General features: G+C 45.7%; 2 protein-coding genes across 3 annotated transcripts in view; one reads left to right on the forward strand and one right to left on the reverse strand.

Moving 5' to 3' along the window:
• The window catches only part of Rtn4ip1 (reticulon 4 interacting protein 1), a 33,360-nt gene extending 21,992 nt beyond the window's left edge, over positions 1–11,368 (forward strand). Inside the window, exons 8-9 of the mRNA XM_051175591.1 lie at positions 985–1,077; positions 10,965–11,368. Coding sequence (XP_051031548.1) covers positions 985–1,077; positions 10,965–11,072 — 201 coding nt within the window. The 3' untranslated portion in view covers positions 11,073–11,368. The remainder of the gene's footprint in view (positions 1–984; positions 1,078–10,964) is intronic.
• Positions 11,369–14,391: 3,023 nt separating this feature from the next.
• Crybg1 (crystallin beta-gamma domain containing 1) overlaps positions 14,392–24,885 on the reverse strand; it is a 104,315-nt gene continuing 93,821 nt past the window's right edge. For both annotated transcript variants that reach the window (XM_051175593.1, XM_051175592.1), the window contains exons 17-21: positions 24,620–24,759; positions 22,526–22,649; positions 22,011–22,169; positions 20,146–20,308; positions 14,392–15,606 (exon numbers count right to left, since the gene is read on the reverse strand). In XM_051175593.1, coding sequence (XP_051031550.1) covers positions 15,518–15,606; positions 20,146–20,308; positions 22,011–22,169; positions 22,526–22,649; positions 24,620–24,759 — 675 coding nt within the window. In that variant the 3' untranslated portion in view covers positions 14,392–15,517. The remainder of the gene's footprint in view (positions 15,607–20,145; positions 20,309–22,010; positions 22,170–22,525; positions 22,650–24,619; positions 24,760–24,885) is intronic.

The following is a 24,885-nucleotide window of genomic DNA, read 5'->3' on the forward strand; positions in this document are numbered from 1 at the left end:
AGTAACAGCTTCTTCCCTGGGTGGATCTAGCCAGCTGTCATCGAACTATCTTTACCTTTCCTTCCCCTTCCTTCCATCATTTTGCTTTTTTTTTTTTTTTTTTTTTTTTTTTTTGTGTGTGTGTGTGTGTGTGTGTGCGTGTGTGTGCATGATTCTTTAATGAGGAGCTTAGGGATTGAATTTGGCAGCATGGTACTAAGTGTCCTTATCCATCTCTGAGGACTCAGGCCAGGTTGAGATGTCTTGGAGCTTGGCTTACTGCTGTTTTGATAATATCTAACTCACCTCCTGCATGAAGGCACCACTGTTGAGTACAGTCTGGTCTACATGATGCGATCCTGCTCGAAAACAAAAGAGAATAACAGTTATAAGTGGGTACAGAAGTTGGGTGGAACCCTTTCAGTGTTAGATTTTTGCTTATCTTCAAGTTGAGAGGTTTTGTTCTACAAAGATCTGGTGGCCTGAGATTCACGGTAACTCCAAGGGTAGACACAGCCATGATGTAAAAGCAATTTCATATTCTTTCTTTGAAGCTTCTTTATTCCTGTCAGAATCAGAAATTAAAAAAAAAAAAAGTGATTGACTGTTGTCTAAGCATGTTTTAGTGACTCTTGTTCTAAAACAGTTTTAACTGAGTTCCGGTGCCACCTGTAAACTTTAGTGGGGAATGCCTGGAGGTCTAGGCACTAATTCCTCATAGGTGAGCAATCCAACACATGGCACAGTCAGACTTCCTGTGTCAGTCAAACATGGAGATGCCCGAGTTGACATGGATAAGTCGTGTTCATCTGCTTATTCCTTAAACATTGTGGAGTATCTGTCCTCCATCAGTTACCATGCTAAGGTCCTGAGCACATACTCATGCATCAACATAACATGGGAAATGGGTTCATTTGCCTGGTCATGCAGAAAACGCCTTTAGTTAGCTGCAGTTAGTCAGACTTCTTTTTTATATACTTACCCTGATTATTTTCCTTCTTTTAGCATTTCTGGCAAGGAGTCCATTACCGCTGGGCCTTCTTCATGGCCAGTGGTCCATATCTAGATGAAATTGCAGAGCTGGTGGATGCAGGAAAGGTAGGTCCACCCAGAAACCCTTTTCCTGGTAACTATGTTATTGACATTGTTGTAGACTGTCCTCCTCCAGGAGGAAGTGTTGGGGTGTGAGGAGGGTGCTGTGTTTTATTTCTGTTACCATGCCATTCATAGAGAAACAGCTCTGTCTGCACAGTAGCTTGCCCTGTTTAATCTACCTGTAAGCTCCTCAAGGCATGCCAGTGGTCAGGCCCTGGCCCACAGACTAGTCTAACATTTACAAGCTCTGCCCTAGCAGGAAAAAAAAAAAAAAAAAAAAGCCCAAGATCTGGACACAGAATCCCATTAGTCCCTGAGCTTGCCCCAAGTTCATTCCACAGAAACCCACCAATCCCAGGCCACCCTGCAGAGCTCTCCCTCAAGAAACCCTATAAAGCTGGCCTCTTGCTTGGTTCTCTGCTGCTTTCTCCTGAGCAGAGGCAGCCACCCTCTTGTGACTCTCCCAATAAGTGTCTTCGGTGAGGTTTGTTGTGCGGTGTGACTTGGTGGCACGCCTTGTCTCCCTACTGCCAGGATACCTCTCCCTTCAGAGCTGTAACACTTACACTATCCCCTTGGTTTATAGATCAGGGGACAAGTCAAGGAGGGGCATTATATGATATTCCTAAAGGTAGCAGAACTGGGAGCTGAGCTGGGTGACTGGTGTTTGGCAATGATCTTTAAACGATGGAACCCACTACACAAAGGGGAGAAGGTGCTAGCAATTTCATAGTAACTTCTGGAGCTTCCTCAGTCTGATGATCCAGAAGGCTAGCCACTTAACAGATAAAAGGGAGAACAGTATTGAATCTCAATCCCCTAACACCTGGGTGAGAAGTGATTCCTCAGGCCTCCATTCCAAGGTTAGTGTGTACCAGAATACAGATATATCTCAGAAGAATGCAGGTATGTGTGAGCATTGATGGAGGCTTGAGCAGAGGCAAGCAGTTGATGTTCCCTGACTGCTGGTGGCTGTCCTGTAGGATACTTCATAGAAAATGAACATTTCTAGAGTTTTAGTTCTCTCTTTTGGGGTATTAAAAGGCTTTCCTGGGCTCCTGGGAGAGGGTAAAAGGCTCCCCAGATTACCGCCTTCGGTCGCTTTTTAAGAATTCTCTCCCACCTCCCCTCTACCCCAGATCCTTAGTGGCCGTTTTTTTTTTTTTTTTTTTTTTTTGTTTTTGTTTTGTTTTTGTTTTTTGTTTTTTTTAAACATTCAAGGCTTGTTTGTTTGTCCAGTTCTCTTAAGAACTGTATGGTCTATGAAAGCCTGGATTAGTAGGAACTATTTTTGTTTTCAAGTTTGTGAACCTTTTCATGGACTTCTCAGTCTTGTGTCCTGAGTAGAACAGACTCGAGTTTTATGTTTATGGGCTTTTCCCACATCCCACAGGCATGCTGCCTTTACTGCCACAAAGAGCAGAGCTATCACTAAGTGAGTGAGGGTTTCACGAGGTTGGGCCCTGTGATCACACTGTCCTTCCTCTAGCGTGCACACATGACAGTGTTTGTCCCGGTGTCTGCTTATGCTGCCAAATGCTTGTCACACTCCCTTGTATTCAAAATATTATGGCCTGGTCTTTACTTGGAAATTGCTATTTACCCAACAGAGATGAGAGGTGAGTTGTATATATGTACCAATTAAATTTGGCAAGTAACCAGTAGAAGAGCTCACAAGGGACATGGGAGAAAGATGCCCCTGTAGTGAACCTGAAGGAGGACCAGAGAGAACTCTCGTTTTACTGCTCAGGCTGTTGGACTTGGGAGCTGTTTTTGACAGTGAAGCGCTCTGGGCCTGTATAAGCCCATAGGTGACTCTGGGTACAATGAGGCCAGGTGTCTTTTCATGTCCCTGCCATGATCTGAATGTGAGAGGTCACTGTCTTTGCATACTGGGAAACTGTGAGGAATAACAAAGCTCCAAGGAGTACTTAATGAATCTGGTTGGTGGGAGCCTGAGAGAGGAGGTGCATTGGTGTTTGGTGGTGTAAAGGCACAAAACGACTAGCCAACTGCTCTAGGTTAGATAAGTATAGGAGTTCTGCTTGTTAGACAAAACCAATATTACTAGTTTCTTGAAAATTCCAAAGGCATTCTATTCAAACAGAAGACAAAGGAGTAATGAATAATTTCTCACCTTTTTGTTTTTAAATACCCTTTTTAAATTTTATTTCCTATTAGGATATTAAAATGTTCTTCCTTCCTTATTTTGTAAATAGCTGCCAATATTCCTTTGCCCAGGTGTGCCAATATTTATTTGATCTTTTTACCAGTAACGCTTCAGTTGATAACCAGCTTTGTTTTAAGTACTAACTATGAATATATCCATTTCAGTTCATGGGAATGCAATTAGTGAGCCCAGAGTTTTTGACAAATAGTAAGACAGCCAGCTTTTGACAACCTGGTTAGTGCTGGGAGTTTCTCCGGGCCCCCGGCTCGGCCCCTTTCTGTTTACTCGCTGTCATCTTGCCTTCTTGCTTGTTTCTCATCAGGACTGACTTCAGGTGGCTGATGCAAGGCATCAGCAACAGCCGTGTAAAAAGGCAGGCATGGTACCCCATGCCTGTGGCCTCAGCGTGGGGAGGCAGAGGCTGGAGGCCCTCAGGGGCTTGCTGGCCAGTCAGTCTGGCCAATCAGTGAACTCTATCAGTTAGAAACTATGCCTCAAAACGAGGTGGAACAATAGAGAAAGACACCTCTGTCAACCTCTGGCCTCCATGTGAACACACTTAGCGCATGCCCACATAGAGCCAACCCTGCACACACAAGCATCTGACTTCAGTGTTATTAATAGAGCCCTGTGTGCGCCAGTAAGCATGGCGAAGCTCCAGATCTACGATGCCACAATGTAAGGAGGCGGTCATATCAGCGCTAGCCTCACACTGTCACTTCTGAAAACATTTCTGGCATTAGAGTCCTCGCCTTTAATGTGTCCACCATTCTTAGGCCCGAGATGAACAGGACCAGACATTTGCAGGTATGTAGGGACCTCACAGTCCTTTCTTCTTGACTGTCACTATGAGGTTTTCTGGTAATAGTAGAATTTCATGTTTATATTTACTGTAGTCATGTACAGTTTGGGTCTGAATTTTAGGACTGATATAATATTTTCATTGTCTTAGCCAGGGGTTGGCACAATATATAGTCAGTAAGCTAAATCCAATCTTAGGCCTATTTTGTATGCCCCTTGAACTAAGAATGGCTTTTATATTTTAAAAGCATTTTAAAATGTTTATAATTTATTTGTACGTGTATAGTGTGTGTGTGTATGTTCATATGTATACAGGTATGCATGCTCCTGTGTATGTGTGCATGTGTGTGTGTGTATGTGCGCATGCGTGTATGTGTGTATTCATATGTGTGCAGGTATACATGCTCCTGTGTGTGTGCGTGCATGTGTGGTATATGTATGTGTTCATATGTGTGCAAGTATACATGCTCCTGTGTGTGTATATGTGCATGTGACGACCAGAGATAAAAATTGAGGGTCTTCCTCTCCACCTTATTTTTTGAGACAGGGTCTCTCACTGAATCTTGAGCTAGACTGGCTGGCCAGAGCACTCCAGCTACTTCTCTGCCTCCTCATGCCTCCCCCCTCCTCCCCCCCCCCCCAGCTGGGTTACAGATGCCTGTTATCGTGCCCAGCTTTTTAACAGGTGACTGAGTTCTGAACTCAGGTCCTTGTGACTGTGCCTACTTTTACCTACTGAGCCATCTCTCCAGCCCCAGGTTTTACATTTGTAATGAATCTTTAGGTGATGTTTTATTTTATTTTTGTGAGTCTTGGTTTTGCCTGCATGCATATCTGTGTACCACTTGTGTGCCTGGTACCTGTGCAGGCCAGAAGAGGGCATCAGGTTCCCTGGAATTAGAGCTAAAGACGGTTGTGAGCACCCCAGTTGGTATTGGGAATTGAACCTGCGTCCTCTGGAAGAAGAGCCAGTGCTCTCTAACAGCTGAGCCATCCCTCCAGCTGCCAAAACAACACAACACACAACAAAAACTCTATCATGTGTGGCTCACAACATTGTTCCCTATTTAGTCCATTACTGAAGTTTGCTAAGCAGTGATATGGAAATTCATTCCTCCCTCAGTGCCAGGTAGGACAGCTGCCCCAAGTTCAAAACCAGCCTAGGCTGTAATATGAGACCCTGTCTTTAGAACAGACAGAGAGGAGTTGTAGTTTCCTAACCATAAAGGAGTAGAAAAAGCAGAGGGAAGTGTCTTGATCCTTTTCCTAGGCACACAGTTAACCATAGAAACTGTAACCATAGAAACTGGTCATATATAGAAAAGGCAGAGAGGAGCCCTGTGCCCGTGGCAGAATGGCAGGGAGCAGCCAGCCTTTCCTGCTAGTGTTTCCTGTCTGTGCAACTGCTGCCCAGGCTGGAAACCAGTGTGGAAACCAGTTTGATGGATCAAAGGATCGTGGTTGCTAGAGCACTGAGTGTAATGGGCTCCCTGCCTGGGCCTGCAGCTCCCTGCCATTCTCCTAAGCACAATGGGCATTTCCTGTTTTTACACTATTTAGCAAACTGTTCTGGGTTGGAAATGAAAAAGCTATAGCAAAAAGTAAGCTGTGTTTATACCATTGGTTAATATAGTTTAGAAAGAGAAACCTTGGTACCTGTCTACAGTCAATAGGCAGCCGCTGGTTAAAAAAAACAAAACAAAACAAAAAAAAAAAAAAAAACTGGTGTTAGTGGGGGAATATCTATTTACATTTGCTTATGTATGCACGCATGTTAGCTTCTGATTGAAATAAGCTACCATAAACACTTATTATTTTATAATCTTGAAAGTCAGTAGTGTGAAATGGTCTGGCAGATCTGTGTTCCTCCTGGAGGTCATAATTTGTTTGCTTGCCTTCAGTGTTTAGCAGCCATGGGCATTCTGAGACCTGCCTTATTCTAAGGACTCTATGATTCTACTTAGTTGACTCAAGGTGGTCTGCTTTGGGCACCTTAACCTAATCACATCTGCAAAGACTTTTGCCACTTATTGTCACAGGCTTAGGGAATTGGGATGTCAGTGTTTGGGTAGGGCCAGTATTCTGTCTGATCTAATGCACAAGGACCTTGGAAACTGGTTGCTCTTGAAGAAGGAAACTAGATGGAGACCAAGTATCGAAGGAAGATGTTTTATTTCCTTATCGTTTTCATATTTTTATTTAAAAAACAAATACCTGCTAGCCTTGAGCTCCTAAGCTCAAGTGATCCTCTTGAGTGGCTGGGCTAACAGGTGTTCGTCACCTACTTAGTTCCTATTGATTGAGTGACTGAGATGAGGTCTTGATATGTAGCTCTGACTGGCCTAGAACTCTATGTAGACCAGTTGGTGTCAAATTCACATAGATTAAAGGCGTGCACCATACACAGCCCCTTTTAATATATTCTTTGCACAATATTTTGTTTGGTTTTTGAGTTTGAGACAGGGTCTCTCAATATAGTCCTGGCTTTCCTGGAAGTCACTGTGTGGATCTGGCTGGCATTGAATTCATGGGGATTCAGCAGCCTGAGTGCTAGGATTAAAGGTACACACCATCTGCCTGGCTTCTTCATGAAGTTTTTGTTTTTTGTTTTTTGTTTTTGTTTTGTTTTGTTTTTTTATTTTGAGACAGGGTTTCTCTATGGCTTTGGAGCCTATCTTGGAACTCTTATAAAGCAGGCTGGGCTCAAACTCACAGAGATCAGCCTGCCTCTGCCTCCTGAGTGCTGGGATTAAAGGCATGTGCCACCACTGCCCGACTTTCATGAAGTTTTTGAAGCCCTTTGATGTCATGTGGTTAATGTTCATGGGTCTCTCCAGAATTCTAGTTGACCACTGACGCTTGGTTGGGAGTGCCGTGGTCTTGCCAGAGTTTCCTGTTTCTTATTTTCGCTGCCATCAGCAGAGCGCCTGTGAACTGGGGTGTACAGTGCTCACTGAGGACCCTCTAGTGCTCCGTTTCATGTGTCTGCTGTCAGTAGTTACCTCCTCATCAGCATTGTCCAGCAGAGCTTACTGCCGAGTTGGAAATGGCTGTCCACGTGGTCTGCAGGCAGCCAGCCACTAAACCCTTTGTGACTGTTGAGTATTAGAAAAGTGGCTAATGCCACTGGGGACTGACTTTCCATTTGGTTACTCGCTTGATGAAATGTTAACTAGTCACATGTTTAGAGGCCACCATATTAGACATACAGCTTTGAAAGGGATGCGTTGGCTTCTGAGGTAGATGATTTCCAGCCCCTTTGGGGTCCTGCTCCATAGGAAGACCGTGGCGGTTTGAGGTTGGATCATGAGACCAGTAGAGGAGGGTCCGCCTGCCTGGTATTCCAGCATCTCATCTTGTAGCCTTGATGCTTCTGAATTCTTTCACATTTTCTCCTTTTCCTTTTTGTTCCGTTTAAAACAGGGCTGTAGGTCTCACCGTATAGTTCAGGCTGTCCCAGAACTCACATTGCTTCCAAATCTAGTCCCTGGCTCTGGGGTCACATGTGTGACCGTCATGCCTGACTTTTCTGATTTTTTTTTTTTTCTAAGTTCTTGAGGTTGTTTCCGTGAGAATGATACCAAGCCGTTCTCTCCCCTAGCTGGAGAGGGGTACTTCCTGGAGTCTCTCTCAGAGGACACCTTCATCCACCATCCCCTTCCAGTCCCGCATCCATCTTCCAGCTTTAATGTCACTTTCTGGGCACAGGAAGTGCCCAGGAAATAGCAACTAGAAAAAAACTCACCCCTTCCTTTGACTTTGCTGTCTCTTAGCTATGGGGATTTGGAGTTACCATCCTTCCTTCCTTCCACTGACAGGCCAAACAGAAACTGGGACATAACTCCCAGAGATGTCTCTGGGACTGCGGCCTGGTGCCCGTTAACATGGCTGTGGGTTGGACTTCCACCAGTAGCTCTTGGATCTTCTGTGGTGTCTGCACCTGTCAGTCTATCCTGTACCTCACCTTCTGAAATCTGCAGCTTCTGTGCCTGGGGGATGCGCCTGTAGAGGATGAGGGTGAGGAGCACGGACAGACTGACTCAAAACCACCCTCATCCTGTTTGGTAGGGTAGTCACTTGGCTCTGGCTTGCCCAGTGTCTGGTAAACAGCAGTGCTGTCCTAAGGTTGGTCACACTGAGGAAAGGTGGCGTTCCTGTCATCCCTGTGTTAAAGAAGGGATGCCAGGCAGCAGGTGCTAGATCCCAGTCCTGCTAAGGAAGGGGAGGTACGCTCAGGAGACCCCACACTTGCTGCTGTGGGTGTCTCCCGGTCAGCCACCTGTGAGCCCCGGTGTCTGTGCAGCAGGAAGTGGCTTTGCCCCTGCCTGCTTTATAACAGGGCTCCCAGTGCCAAGCGGACCATAGCAGTGTCATCACATAAATGTCCGTACTTCACCTTTCCCCCTCTGTGGAGCTTAACTCTGATCCCTTTCTCTTTGACACACAAGCGTTGTAGGTCCAGTGTGCGGCTGTGCGCAGACACGGTCTCATTATCCGCCTAATCTCCCTGTGCTGTCACGCATTCCGCCAGCGGTGGCATTTGCCTGACTGTGATTTGAAAGCGCCCTCTGCCCCGTTTCTCATTGTCACTTAGGGGAACTGCTGAATGGCTCATTATGCCATGGTCAGCCCTCTTGAGCTCTTTGTCACAAAGGGCCTGCCCAGTCAGATTAAAGTGTGCCCGCTGCGGTGGCCCTGTCAGCAGGTCAGAAGGCGCAACTTCTGTGCTGCCCCGGGGGGGGGGGGGTGGTTCTGGAGTGCAGTCTGCTTTGTGTACCTGTGCTAGGCTGGTGCTTTACAGGGAGAGGCATCATGGGCAAGGTAGAATGAAAGAATATGTCAACGGCAGTGTCGGTGACTGAGGGTTAACAAAAGGGCACAGGCAGTCCATGGGAGTGTGCACACACCTCTCTGGACCTTACTCCGAACTGTTCTGTCGCCACCCCAGGGTCTGACTCCACTGTTCCAAGAAGGACTGGAGAATGTGTTTGGAGTGTGCATGTGGGTCATTCGTTTACCAGTTTGATGGCGTTCATTTAGACAGTGTCCTGCAGCTCTGAGCAGAGTGGTGGGATCTGGGTTTCGGGTGGACCGTGGAACAGCCCCGGTGCCACCTCTGTCTCACCAGAGAAGGCCGCTCAGGGCAGCGCGTAGTGTGTCCCTGCAATGTTGTGCGAGGGTCTGAGGTCCTACTCAGTGCTGGGGACGATGAATCCGTGTACACAGCACTTGTCATCCCTCGGCTGACCATGGAAGGCAGGCCAGCATTCAGGTTGTGATATCGTTCCCTTCCTTCCTGGGTGGAGATGAAAAGCAGCGGATGATAATGACAGTCTCTGTGCAGTGGTGGTGACATCAATTACATCCTGCCATATCTTTCAGCAATGGTGTGACACTCAGGCACATTAACTGAGCCCAGTGCTCCAGTTTTTTAAGATTGGGGTGACCTGTACCCCAAAGGTATGTGACTTGGGGAGTCTCCCTACAGTGAGAGCACTTCCTGCTCTTCCTGGGCATCTGAGCTTGCTGTGATTTGTGGATGCCGGAGAATCTTCCAACTCTCAGGAGGAGGAGCGTGTGGTACCCAAGAAGCCTGGAGAGTTACTCAGAGGGAATGACATCAGAGGCATCTGAATGTCATAAAACATGCCTTCCTCTTGTCAAAGGAAAAGGGTCACTTGGGGTCAGCGTGTGCTGACACCGGTCAGTGGAACTGTGAGAAGCAATCCAGTGGTGTCGAGCGCACACCGGCTGCTTCCGTTAGACATTTGAAAGGAAGAGTTCAGGTGGACTTGTGCATGGAGACAGGGTGCTGCCTGCTTTCAGCTTTGTTAGTACTGCTGCACTGTAAAGGTAGCCAGCAGTAGCCGCACACCACTGAGCTGCGGGAGCTGGTGGTTCCTCATCCTGTGCGTTGTAAGCATTGTGGTGCTTTTGAGTGGAACTTCAAGGCCCGGAGAGCTCACACTGGACTCTGCTTCCTACCGCGGGCTCTTTATTCTAGTGTCTTAGTAAGCAGCACTACATGTTGGTATTATTGACATATAGGACCTATACACAGATGCTTATACATGCAGGTGTTTAAGGCTAGAAAACAAACTCTGCGCGTGTGCACTTCTGTGAGAGGAGCACACAGGTATATGCAGCCAGGGCCTTGCTACTTTGCCACCCTGTGCTGCTTCCTGTACAAGTAGGAACACGACAGACGTGTACTTGGCTGTGGTACGTGCAGCTGAGGGGAGAGCTCACGGTACCTGAGCAGTTCAGAACCCACTGCATGTGGGCACAGAAAGGCTGGGAGGCCAGGGATGCAGGGTTGCAGACGCGAGGCAGCAGAGAGAACAGCACGTGATGTGAGAAAATGACAGGGAGGGCCAGTGGGGGCGGCTCAGTGCAGCAGCGCCTGCCAGGCAAACCCAAAGCCACCTGTGATTGCCAGAGCCAGGGCGAAAGGGGCAGAAGGAAGGAACGGACTCCCAAAAGTTGTCCTCTGATTTCTACATGCACCAGACAGCACGTGCATCTACATCCACATTACTCACACACACCCGTGCACACACATACACCACACGCACACACACAGCAGACACACAGTCACATACGTCATACCACACCTGCACCAGACACACAGAACACACACACTAATAAATACAATAGAATTTTCAAAACATGAAAATAGCAAGCAGCGTGAGGGGTGAGGTAGGGTGTAGGGAGCTCTTGCAGGGCTGAGTTGGAGTGGCAGCAAGACTGGGATGGAGAGTAAGGAGGAGTAAAGTTGAAATTGCAGGTGAAATTGGAGGTGGAGGTGGAGTGACTGGGGGAGCTGTGGCCCCTGGGCAGGCAGATCTCTACAGACACTGTGTGCCTCGGAAAGCACAGGCTTCTCCTTGACCCGTTGGTCTCTTCTTGTGTTTTGTAGATCCGGCCAGTTATTGAACAAACCTTCCCCTTCTCTAAAGTCCCAGAAGCCTTTCTGAAGGTGGAAAGAGGCCACGCCCGAGGGAAGACTGTGGTTAACGTCATTTAAATGAACGTGTGCGCGCCAGCTACTTTAGGTTACTGCTTTTGTCTGGCTGAGTGCCTGTGAGCTAGGTATCTAGCTCCCAATAGATATTTTTCCAAGTTAGATTGTAAGTTTCATGATATGTTTAAACCTAAATATGGACGGGTAAGAGGGCTCAGCAGATAAAGGTACCCGAGTTCCATCCCAGGGACTCACATAAGCAGGGAGCAGAGAACTGACTCCACAGAATTGTTTCCTGTCCGCCTTCCCCATACACATGCCTCCACAATGATAAGGAAAATAAATAATTTTTTAGTGTAGTGTTGTGTGCGTGTGTGTGTGTGTGTGTGTGTGCGTGTGCGCGCGTGTGTGCGTGCGCGCGGACACATGTGCCAGCGTGCATGTGGGTAGAAATTCCTGTCCTATCCAGTCCCATAACCCTTTATTCACTAATTAAGCACACAGATGCTTATATTAATTATCAACTGTTTGGCCTGTTGCTCAGACAGACTTATTACTAACAAACTCTTACATCTTAAATTAACCCATTCAGTCACGTGGCTTGGTACCTTTTCTCAGTAAGGCATTTTCATCTTGCTTTCTCTGCCTTTCCTCTTCCCAGAATTCTCCTTGTCTGGTCACCCTGCCTAGATTTCCTGCCTAGCTACTGGCCAATCCGTGTTTTATTAAAATAATCTGAGTGATGAATCTTTACAGTGTACAAGAGCATTATCCCCAGCAGGTGTGCTGTGGCGATCGCAGGGAACTGTTCATGTAAGTTCTGGGTGTAGAATTCAAGGCCTTAGGCTTGGTGGCACCTAGGTGCCTTTCCCTAGGAGTCATCTTACACATTTTTAAAATGTTTTTTATTGAGCCAGTATCTTTTTTAAAAATACTTTTAATATCCAGGCAATGGTAGTGCACACCTTTAATCTCAGCACTTTAGGAGGCAGAGGCCCATGGATCTCTGTGAATTCAAGACCAGTCTGGTCTACAGAATAGCTTACAGGACAGCCAGAGCTACACAGAGATACTTTATCTCTAAAAAAAAAAAAAAAAACCTTAAAATTATTTAAGTTAACATACAGAATAATTTCTTCATGGAATTTCTCTGTAGGTGTCATTAAAATATAGCCTTTTTTGCTAATCATTTACCAATGCTTGATACAAAAATGTCAGCCCCTACACTTGCCTGCCTGCAGTCCATGAGAAGTACATAGTGTTTTGTTTTAATTAATTAATTTTTTAATGTCATATGTATGGGTATTTTGGCTACAAGTATGTGCACGACATAACATGCCTTGTACCTGAGGATGCCAGAAGTGGGCATGTCATATCCTGGAACTGGAATTAACAGGTGATTGTTAGCTGCCATGCAGGTGCTGGGAATTGAACCCAGGTCCCCTGGCAGAACAGCCAGTGCTCTTAACCACTGAACCACATCTCTCCAGCCTTTATGTGGTGTTTTTGTTTTCTTTTTTTAAAATTTATTTTATATAACAAACAATTATAGACAATATGTGGGAATTTGGGCGTTGTTCTTTCCAAACTACTTCCTGCTGGTAAGGGGCGCTGTCATGGGGGGAAGTTTTTGTTTTCTTACGCTGCCTTTTCACTCAGCTTTGCAGATTCCTGGGACCTTCTTGCAAATCAAACCCCACCATCTTACCTTAATGTCTGTGTGATTCTAAAATGTGTGGTGTATGGATGGATGTCGGCATGAAGAATTCATTTCTTTCTGAAATCCACCAGTGATTATTTTCCTAACTGGCTGCTATAGGTTGGATCAGAAACAGCTCCCAAAGACCTGTGTGTGTAGCACATACATGGGACATATTGGGAGGTGGTGGAACTTTAGGACCTCCTGGGACAAGTGGGTAGGTGCTGTTGGAGGAGACATCGGGACCCAGTTCTTTCCTGCTTCTATGTCCTGATCACCTGGTAGGCAAGCAGGTGGAACATTTTCTTGATAGAATTGATGTGAATGTGCCCAGCCCATTGTGGGTGGGTTCTGGGGTGCATCAGAAAGCAAAGGGAGCCAGCCAGGAGGAGCCAGCCAGGGGCCCTGCTTCAATCCTGCCTCCAGCTTCCTGTCGTGAATCCCCCATACAGGACTATAAGGTAAGAAAAAGCCCTTCCTCCCCATTTTGTTTCTTGTTGGTGTTTTAATGCAGCAATGCAAACCTAACAGTCACCCACCATCCTGTGCTACCTCATTGTGGTCTCAGAAGCAGCTGAAACCTCCTCCTTAGATGTTATCCCAAATGATGGGAAGCCGGGCTCCCTTGTTTTCAGTGGCTACTCACTGTCCTTAGCACATCCTTAAGTGTGGAATTGCTCATGTGTATGTGTGTGTGTGTGCGCGCGCAATTTTGTTTCATTTTCTGAGACTAGGATCTCATGTAGCACAAGCTGGCCTTGAACTCCTAACCCTCCTGTCAACCCTAAAGTGCTGGGATTATGGGTATATGCTGCCACACCTGGCTAACATACTGCAAATAGGCTGGGCTTCCTTCAGCAATGGAGTTATGCCTCTGATGGCTTTTCCATGGACGCTGCTACTGTCTACTGTTGTCTGACCTCACATGCCTTACCAATAAGCCTGTCACTCTTGAATCTTGTTCAAGATGTATGTCGCTGTTTTATACTCATCTTCATTACTGCATCTTAGATACTTGTGTGTAGCCTTTCATGTACATAGACATGTTTGAAGAAACTCTACACTCCTTGTCTCCTACTAGGTACCTGTTTAGTGTTATGTTGGTTGGATGTGGGGTTCCCTCTAAAGTCACTCCAGAATTTCCTCCGAACAATTTATTTATTTTACATGTATGAGTGTTTTGTCTGCATATATGTGAGAGCAGATGGGTATCATATCCCATGTATTTGGAGTCATAGACAGCATGAACAGCCATGTGAGTGCTGGAAACTGAACCTGGGTCCTCTGCAAATGCATCAAACAGTCCTAACTGCCGAGCCATCTCTCCAGTTCCTGCACAAAAAAGCAGGATGTGGTGGCATATGCCTTCTAATCTCAGCATTCGGGAGGCAGAGGCATGCAGACCTCTGAGTTTGAGGCCAGCCTGGTCTACATGGTGAGTTCCAGGACAGTCAGGGCTACATAGAGACTTGTCTGTGTGTGTATAATTTGTAAATGCCAGTGCCACTTTACTTTTGTCTATCTAGAAGTTCTCAGCTCTAGCCCCGGAGAGCTCCCAGGTGGCAGTGGATTGCCCAAAAAGTGCCTAAAAATGCCTGCAGTTAGCCTGCTGTGCTGCAGCTTGCCCTCTGATTCTCGGCTGTCCCAGAGCTGCTAAATTGATTCTAGGGTCTCATCACATGGTTAATGAGGAATAAGTTTATTCAAGAGATAAAACCAAACAGGCTTTTGATAGGATATCTTACCCCACCATACTACAGTGACATACACAAAGCCTACAGAGATATACACATAAGAAGGCAGCCATGCTGGGTGCTGTTTGTGCACACGCTGTTTAAGCTGCAGGTAAACTATTCGGATGAGCATACGTGCCTGCCCTTCCTTGGCTCCAGAGAGGAAACAGAAGTGGCCTTGTTGAGCCTCTGACGAGAGCACCAGTGTCATGACGAGGGTGAAATAGGGAAGATGTGTCCCTGGAAATGTCATGTGCTATTTGAGCAGCAGAATCTGGAGCAGTGTACCACGGCCATTGTTCCCCTACTGCCTGTGCATCCCCTTCACTCCTGGAGCTTCGCCTATCTGCTGCCAGAACGGAGGTTGATGGTGGCCCCGGAGAGAGCAGGCTGAAAGGTCTGATGTAGAGTATGGCTTCCGTATTAGCAGGTGGCAAAGGAAGGGTTAATAAATTACGCCATAATACTGTCCTGATAGCAGCTGTAAGGAGGGCATTAAACTCTAAACTCTGACACTCGAGGGCAGCCCACAGAAGAATTAAAATAATGCAGTTCTGCTTGTAAGCAGACACCAACATGAAAATTTGCAAATTAACTGAAAATAGTGTTTAGTGTCTGAGTATACAGGACTTTCCCATTCTGCCATCCAGCAGTAAATGGTCCTGGAAAATGTTTAAGGCAGTGGATCAGAGCATTCTCCAATGCAAAAAGTCTTGTGAAGAACAAACTTGGGCCTTTATCCTTCCTGGTAAGGGAATCTATGTCCACACTCAGAGGTCTTGTCTCCTCCTGTCACTGGGAATAAGTTACGATGTGGTCTTGAGCTTTAAAACATCTACATCCAAAAGCTGCTACCAGGGCAGCCTGTTTAAGAAGTTACTGAGAAAATACAAGGCAAGAAACAAGAACAACAGGCTTGTGGCTTCAAACTCAGACGCCTTTGAAAAGATCATTTCCCTGTCGTTGCCTTCGGTCCACTTCCCACTGGGCTCCTCCATCAGCTCTGTAGTCTCATTTTTCTTCAGTCTGGTGGTCAGAGAAGCTCCTGGAAACACTCCTGCGTTCTTGGTCTGGCCTCACAGGACCATGGCTTCCCACACTTGGGTTAACTTCTCTGTGTTCACTGTGTTGAGGATGATGTGATTTTGATCATACTGCGCTCCTCCTGAATGAAAGGGAGAAAGTAAGAGCCGTGCCAGGGGAGAAGGGAGAAGGCGCATGGCAAACACGGGAAGAGCAAGAGAACCTGGGACAAAAGTGCCGTGCCCTGGGAGCAGCCATGGTACCCGGGGGCAGGGCCAACTTTCTAGGGTGTGGGATCCAGCGACTGCACACCGCCCACCTTGCCTTCCAGCTCTGCCTTTTCTACCCAGTGCTCGGAGGCCTCTCCAGCCACTATTACCACACGATGGAGTGGGGGAGATCACGGATGTGAGAGACTGGTGAGCAGGCAGGCACCCCTGGTGGCAAAGGTAAGAAAGGTAAAGGTGGGGGGAGCGGTCAGAGGCAAGGACAATGAATTCTGCACGATTAAAAAAGAGAAATAGGTGTAACGAGGTTAAAGGTTTGAATGACACCCAGACAGGACACAGAAGACCCCCACTACCATGAAGTAAAGCAGAGTAAAGCACAGCACCACTGTAAGAACCCCGTTCTTCTCTCTCATTAAGAACCTTTCTTTCCAAGGGCACTCACTGAAAATGTGAGGCGTGTTAGTGTTAGAAGCAGCCTGTGCTTTTTCAGTAGAAGTAACAGTGTGCGATAAACAGCCTCTCTGGTGCCTTATCTGGTTTAGCCGAAGCCTCTCCACCAAGGAGCCTATAGAAATGAAAATCTGCGTTTGGATGTTTCATCCTCTGACCAAAAACAACATGCTTCTCCTTTAAAACATTTAGAACATCAAAAGGGTCTGAAAGTAGCTGTCTAAGAAACTGACTTATTGTCACTTAGCACCCACAGCACTCTGGAGCTAGGTGTAGTGCAGAGCACAGGGAAAGAAAGGGAAGCCTTTCAAGCCTCCCAGTTAGCCCCCAGAAAACCCCACACTCTCCAACACAGCACAGTTGTAGGCTGGAGATACAGCTCAACAGTTTAAGAGCACCTCTTGTTCTTGCAGAGGGCCTGGGTTCGATTCCCAACAACATCATGGCTGCTCAAAAACCATCTACAGCTCCAGTTCGAGAGAATCCAAAGCCCTCTTCTGACCTTGAAGGACATCAGACACTCTGAAGGTACACAGGCATACACTTTTTTAAACAAGATTCCAAAAGTTCATAGAGTATTAAGGACACGGTATCTTTTTCATTCTGGTATTTTCTTTGTTTACCCCAGTGCCACTAGAATCACAAAACCTTCGAAGCTCCTGCAAAATAATCTGATTCATTCTTTTGCCTTTGAGAAGAAATTTAAAATATGCCAGGTTTTTTTTTTTTTTTCTTTCAGAAAACATGATTTCTGTGTGAATGATGTAGAAGACAGGTGAAGAGTTAAATGGCTATAACACCAAAGCACAAATGTGTTTAGAGACAAGAAGATGGCTTTCCTGAAGGTCAGATCTCCGGTGTGCAAATGATGTAAGCCAGGCAGCCCCTACTGGTAGTCCTGATCTACCTATGCCACCTGTGTATTCTGCGTAACACCCGCACCTGCCCGTCTGTCTGAGAAGCATGCTATTGGCACACAGGACTGGGGAGGTGTAATTTGAAAGAAATTTTACACCCTAATTAAAATAAGTCACCAGTATTCCCTTAAATGGCAGCTTACACTACAAAGATACTATCTGGTGTGACTTGTGACCCCACACACACACTTGGCTGAGCAGAGAGATTACAGATTTAAGGCCAGCAAAGGAGACAAAAAAAAAAAAAAAAAAGGTACTGCCTAGAGTTACACTTTTTGTTTTGGTTCGTTTTGAGTCTCTGTGTTTTTATATTAGTTTGCTTTGCCTGCTTAGTGTACGATCCTACCAGGCTTTTGATGTTTTTAAGGTGAGTGTGAGTCAGATTCTCCTGTTGTCATAGGATCCCCATTCTGGAACCATACTACATACTTCAGTGTCCACTAAAACAACTCACTCCCCAAATGCAAGGCGAGAAGAAAGACTTGATCTAGTAAGTTCTCTGCAGTTTTAGTAGGTAACAAGTGAAAAGCACAAGCCCTTCCTACTGAGTACAGAAGGCTGGAGTGCTGTGTATGCATTTCTCTTGCCAGGGTGCTGGCTGTGCAGCCTGCTGTCCTGTCCAGGAGGTGGCACCATGCTCCCACATTCCAAGAAACCTAAGCTCAGGGGAACAAGAAAGTACCACATTGCTGTAGTAGACACAGAAACCCCATAAACACGAGCTAGCACCCTCACTCCAGACTGGGATTGATGCCCAGTGAACACTGGGATAAAACCATAAGGAGGGTCCCATGGACAGTAGAGCCAGCCCTTTTCTTCCCTGTGGTACCCAGTGTTTAACAAAGAGCCTGGCTCACAAGGAAGCCTGCTCAAAGACTGAAATAAATGCCCTAAGGACTACAATTACCCTAGAAGCTAATGCCATCGCTAAGAGACAGCAATACTCAGCTGCATGGGGGAACTAATCATTGTGATTTCCCTCCTAACATTGAACTCAAATACCCCATCTTTCCAATTTAATCACATTTTTCTGGGGATCTTATTTCAGGGAGGTGCCATTAGGGATTGAACCAAGCATTCTATCACCCAGCTACAGTCCCAGCCTCGCTAGTGGTTTTGAAACTCACCTTGTGCAGGCAGCATGAATAGCCCTAAATCAAGGCCAGCCTCTGTGAGGTGGGCCTCTTGTCTATCTACAGATGGAGCGTGGGGGACATGCTATCTGAGCTGTTTGTTCATTTCTCATACCTGAGGGTTCCACTGTGTTTTATGTGTAGTTTTTGGTTCCCACACATCCGGTAGTCACATTACTTAGCTTTGGATATTGTCTGCCTTCCTTCACCCTAGTTTGCCTCCCTGAGCTCAGCCCACCGCCTTGGGCTCTTTGTGTCTATTCTGAGTGGTGAGAGGGCTGGCCACCCTACCTGCCTCGACCACCAGGACTGCAAAGGCACCAACACTGGCGTTCTCCATGCCTTGTTGCCCATTATCCAAAAGTGCCTTAAGAACCAAGCTGCCACTGTTGGCTTTGCTGATTAAAGTAAGAACTGGGCCCGATTCTCACCGTGACTTACAAGCATGGGTAGTATAGTGTGGCCACATGATCACCAGTTCACTGCTACAGCCTTTTCTGATGGGGACGGGTGTGTGCTACCCACTGAAGGCACCTGGGTGTGGCAGAGCACACGCCTGCAATTCCAGCTTAGGGGGCCGAGGTAGGGGGCTGCCCAGTGACCTCCTGCCTCAAAAATAAAAATACTATAGTGAACAAATAAATTGTAAATCATCCCAGTATTGTGATTAAGCTTGCCTTCATATACTCACAAAGGGCAACAGTGCCCGCTGGCTGAGTTTCCATACATTTTTAGGTTGGTTTTGATGACTGTGTTTTAAAGTCATCATCAATGGTATTGTTGATTCTCAAGCCATCACCATCAGCAACACCTAGGAACTTGTTAGAAAAACAGGTGTGGGGCTCTACCTCCAGCCATCCTGAGTCAGTAACTCTACATACGATGCCAGTAGTCTCTGTTTTAACACAAGTGCCATTAGTCCACTTTAGATTAGTGTCACTGAAATTTCACTAACTTGCATTGAAATCCTCCAGGCTGTATGTGATGGTTATTTTGGTTACCAGCTTGGCTACATGTGGAATTAACTAAAGCCCCAAAGTGGCTGGGCACACCTGAGGGATTTCTGTTCAATTAAATCATTTGAAGTGGGAAGATCCACTTCTAATCCAGATCTTTGAGGTGAGGAGACACACCTTTAATCCACAGGTGGGAAAACCCACCTATATAACCTGGGCCACACCTTCTGCTGGAAGCCTAAATAACAGCAGTTCTAAACCTATGGGTCTCACAGGATCACCTAAGACCATTGGAAACCAGATTTATATCTAGGAAAATACAGGTATTAATATTACGATTCATAACAGTAGCAAAATTACAGTTATGAAGTAGCAGCAAATAATTTTGTGGTTGGGGTCACCTCAACATGAGGAACTATATATATTAAAGGATCACAGCATTGGGAAAGTTGAGAACCACTGCTATATAAGGACATGGAAGAAGCCTCCCTCCCTCTTATTGCCCTGGCTAACAAGTCCATTCCTTCACTGGCATTAGAACCTACTTCTTCAGGACTCCAGTGTGTACTGAAGACCAGCTGAGACATCCAGCCCCATGGACTAAACAACTAGTGGATTCTTGGATGGACCTTCTGTTCATTAGCTGACTACAGCCTGTAAGTCATTCTAATAAATACTCTTTTTCTATATATAGAAAGATTCATTCTATAAGTTGTTAGTCTAGAGAACCATAACACACTGTAATTCGTTCTAGAATTAGCATGTCATGCCCCCCCCCACATACACACACACACAACCATCAACTTCATTGATGGAGTAAAGTCACACCCCAGGGCTGGGGATACAGCTCAGCCAGCACATGCTCGGCCTATGTTAGACCCTGACTCCATTCCCAGAAGAACAACAACAAAAAAGCCAGCAGGGTATTAGTAGCATACCCAGCATATTATGACAGGCTTTTCCTTAGCTACAGAAGGGAAGCAAATGGTGCTTACCTTTCACATCCAAGACTAAATTTGGCTTCAACTTGCTGTAGATCCTGCCATCGGACTTCATGCACCAGAACTGACTGTCGGCATTTTGATCAAGGGCCAGTCCAAGTTTAGAGCCAGATGTTACGAGGCTGCCCACGATCGTCAGGCAGCAGTCTTCTGCTATCTGCTTAGAAAACAACAGGCTGTGTCAGGATACACCTCAGCCTGACAAACTGATGTCTGAGACCATGGTACTCACTGGCTTCCCTCCACATGAGCCACCGCAGCTTTCAGCGGGAGTAATGGCAGCCAAACAATAGGCCTTTTTATTTCAGAAGACACAGGTGATGGCGGGTTCTCAATCCTCATGCATGGTAAGATGTCTATTACTATTACGAGAAGCCTCACAGGGACTAAGTGGGTAACACCAGCTGCTCTCTGGAAGGGCTGTTGTTCAATTCCCAGCACCCACAAGGTTACCAACTGTCTGTAATCTCAGGGGATCTGACACTCTGTTCTGGACTCCATGGGCACCAGGCATTAAGGTGATGTACAGACATATATGCAGGCAAACTATCCATATAGTTAAAAGAGAGAGGCCTTGGTGCAACAAACTGCCCACCAGCCAACAGTGAGCAAGCCAAGGCCGCATCTGCAGCTTGTCCGTGGCCTGAGTTCCCTGCTCATGCCCACTGCTCCCTGTAGCTGCATTGGAGGAGCCACAGAATGTGCCCCCAACCCCTGCCCAAAGTTACACTCACTGGCTCGTTGTCTTTCATTCATGAGAAACATCTATATTTTTCTGAATTGGCATGCTATCCAGGTATAAAAAGTAGGAAAAATGCATTGCTCACTGCTAACACTATCATACGTAAAAGCTTATTAAAAGTGGGCTATTCTGGGTAGGTGGCATGGCTGGGGGAGTGGGGGGACCTGGCTAGCACATGTAAGGCCTTGGGTATAGCTGTGCATGCATGCACAGACACACTGTTGAAAGCACTGTGATCATCTGTGATATTTCACTTTTACCTCCTTGACCTACTGAGATGAGTTATTAATAATAATGTCACTGAAATGTTAGAATTGTGGGTACCACTTTCTTGCATCTTGCATCAAGATGATCCCAGGGCAGAAGCTGCCTTTGTCTGAGCTCCAGACCTTCACTCACCCCAACTTCTCTATGCTGTTTTCTTCTGTGTGGCTAGGCAGTACCTCTCCAACAAAAGCAGATTCTCCCTCAGGCACAACAGTCCTAATAAATGGGTGTACCCTTGCTGACTCACAGACACCAAGTTTCTAAAGTATCGGGAGCAAACAGGCAAGCCCATAAAGTCAGGGAGTTAAGATTCCCACAACAGTTCACGAGCTTGTCTCATGGGATCCGGCCATTACTTCCAAACATCTGCTGTGGCAGCTGTGACAGAAGCACCAGGGCCATTTTCCATTTACAGCGCATGACCATTATTAGGAAAGGGACTGGGCTGTACCACACATCCATCTCCCCACCCTACGCAAGAGTTCTCCAAACAGAATCAGGCCTAGAGTGGTTTCTGATGCTATGTGGGTGCTCTAGTTTTATGGCTACAACATCATTACTGCCTTGCTGGATTCATGCTAGATTCCCTTCCTGTTTTAAGTTTCTCTAACCCTGATTCTTATTCTGTCACAGCTGGGAAGTATTTTCATGGGGGAAACTATCCAATTTATTTCTGAAAGGTCTCTGGGAATTGTCTGCGCAACCCTGAATGCTCACCCTGCATTTGATGCATTTCTTGTGCAACTCTAAATACTCACCCTATATTTTTGATGCAAACGTCTTGTGAAACAGAGAATGCTCTCCCTGCATTTGATTCATTTTTCTTGTGCAACTCTGAATGCTCACTCACCCTGCATTTGATGCATCCTTCTTGGTAGACCCAGATCTGGTCATCAGCACCAACATCTTCCATGACCTGGATCCTAAGAAGCTTCAGGTCCTCTAAGTTCCCATTGGTTGACATAAACAGCCCTGTTGCTTTGTTTCGAAGTCTGAAGTAAATTCGTTTCTAGAAGACAAACCCCAAGTGATAGTCACATACAGCTGCATTGTTGGAAGAACTGAGACACATTGACATTTGGAAGAATCCAAAGTGGAACAAATGGGTCATGGGGGCCCAAAGGTCGTGAGCTAAGGGTCTTAGCACTGTTCTCAGTGCTAGAGCGCTAGAGTTTGAGTACATTTCAGAGTGGCCCACCAGAGCTGACGCATACAGATGTGCTATTTGGCTTGATGGCATTTCTGGAACATCCATGCCTTACGATGCCACAAACTTGATGTCCAATACAGAGGGAAGAGGAGACCATGCCAAGCTTCCAATTGAAAATAAAGGCCTATTCACACCATGGGGAAAAATTCACATACCTGAGGAAAGGGGCGGAGAGAACCTATTTGGCGACACCCACTGAACTCATACCAATTTGGCACTTCTGCAGGAGACAGTAGGAACTGTCGGCCTCTGTAGTTACCATATTCGTAAGTAACCCATCTGAAAAGAGGAAAAGCCATAGCAATGACAACTTCCATTTGATGGTGGGTCCTGACAGCTACATTTGCATTCAGAATACCAGATTTATTTATTTAGCTGTTTACTTATCTCCCTTCCCTTCCCTTACCTTTTTCTGTTTTTGAGACAGAGTTTCTCTGTGTAGCCCTGGATATCCTAGAACTCAACAGAGATCTAACTGCCTCAGCCTCTCACATGCCCAGCTAAGAACAGTGTCAATTCTGAGCTGAATTTTAAATACACACTGGAGGGAAAACAAGCCAGTGTAGAACATTCAAAGCCATTTCTCGATAAATAGTGAATTTTTGGAGGACCAGGGATACTTAAATATTTCAGTCAGAATCCACTCTGAGAGAGAAATAGGTAACTTGTTTCCTCTCCAATGAAGCAGTGAAATAATGACATTCTCAGTGCAACTCTCCAGCCCTTTCTGAAAGTTGTTCATAGACTATCTTCAGGTTATGGGTCCTTATTGAAATAATTAACGTTTACAAAGTTCTCGTGTAGGCATCGGTGAGTGTAATGATGAGATTAAAAATAAACCCTTCACAGGTAAAGGAAGGACCTATAAAATAAAGCATGTGAAGCCATGACGGAACCTGCTACTTCCACGCGAACGAGTGACCCTTCCCGAATCCCAACAATGTTAAGCTAATTTCCTTCCACCCACCCCCATGGACTGCACACTGAAGAACCCTACAGACTGAGCTCCCTAGGATCCTCCTCCTGCCCTGTTGACCTTTGGAAAAGGATGCTCTCTACTTCAAACCCCCAAACTCTACAACGTTATCATTTCATCCATCTTACAAAAACAGTCATTAAAACTTACTAGAAAAGCATTAAAAGGTACAGTCGTAATAATTCCTCAACTATTTTTGGTGAAGATGGTACAACCCATCTATCTGCATCAGCTGCCATCCCTTCAATATCTATACATCTCGGCATGCCTTACCTCTTGTTTTGGTAAAAGGAAAATGTTTTCATGAAAATGTATTGCACTGATAAAGATTATATATATATATATATATATATCTGCCCCATATAAAGATATATATGTGTGTGTGTGTGTGTGTGTATATATATATATATATATATATATATATGCATATGCATGCCCCAATTCAGTTTCAGAATTACTCGGAGATTAAAACCAAAATTTTCCCGAGTTTAAGAAATTGGCTGATAGGGGCTGGGCATGGTGATGTACTTTTAATTTCATATGCTTTTAATCCCAGCATCTGGGAGACAGAAGCAAGTGGAGCTCTGTGAGTTTGAGGATACTTGATCTATATAGCAGGTTTCAGACCAGTCAGGAACCCAAAAGTAAAAAAAAAAAAAAAAAAAAAAAAAAAAAAACCTGGTGGTATTGTAACGTGTGTGTGTGTGTGTGTGTGTGTGTGTGTGTGTGTGTGTGTTGGGCTGGGGACAACTTTGTACAGTCAGTTCTCTATTCTAGGGACTAAACTCAGGTTATAGTGAGTGCCTTTTGCTCACGGAGACATCTTACTGCCCCTCCACAGTTGACTTGATAATTTATACATCTGCAGTCAAGGAAAAGCTAACCCTTTGCCAAGCTAAAATCAAAGGGCATAAAAGAGTAAGAAAAGCTAGCTCTCTTTTACTTGTTATAAAGAAGAGAGGCTCCACAAACTGTTCTGTCAAGCTTCCCCCAGGGATTTTGAGTATGTAAGCTAACCTTAGCAAAAACTCTGGATACATGGATGAAACAAGGATGCTTTATACAGGCTTTACCCAAGAAGAAGATAGCATGGAAGTGTGTAATGTTAACCCACATGGGAAGTAAGGGCCACGGAAATGTGTGTGTGTATTCATATGGACATATGTATGTGTTTCTGTATTTTTAATGTGCTTCATAGGAAGAGCATGTTTATAAAAGCAAGGAAAGAGAAGTTGCCTGTTCCAGTAGACCAACAGGTGGGTAGTTTACTCACATGCCACCAATGACCTGGACAGAGCGGATCTGAGTGTTGAAGCCCATGGATCCTAGGTTGACAGTCTCAGCATTCAGCTCAATCTTCTTCCCTTTGAAGTTTTCTCTTTCAAAAAGAATAATTGTTGGTTCAGAAAACTCCTGTTTGGGGGAGATTTGTTCATCTGTTAAGAGTGCAAAGCTTTTGGGGAAATATCATCTACTCTCACAGACAAGGCTCAGGACCCTGCCAGGCTTTACCTACTCATGAACTCAGCCAATCTGGAT

The sequence above is a fragment of the Phodopus roborovskii genome, unplaced genomic scaffold (genome assembly GCF_943737965.1).
Source record: "Phodopus roborovskii unplaced genomic scaffold, PHOROB, whole genome shotgun sequence".
NCBI classification, from domain to species: domain Eukaryota; kingdom Metazoa; phylum Chordata; class Mammalia; order Rodentia; family Cricetidae; genus Phodopus; species Phodopus roborovskii.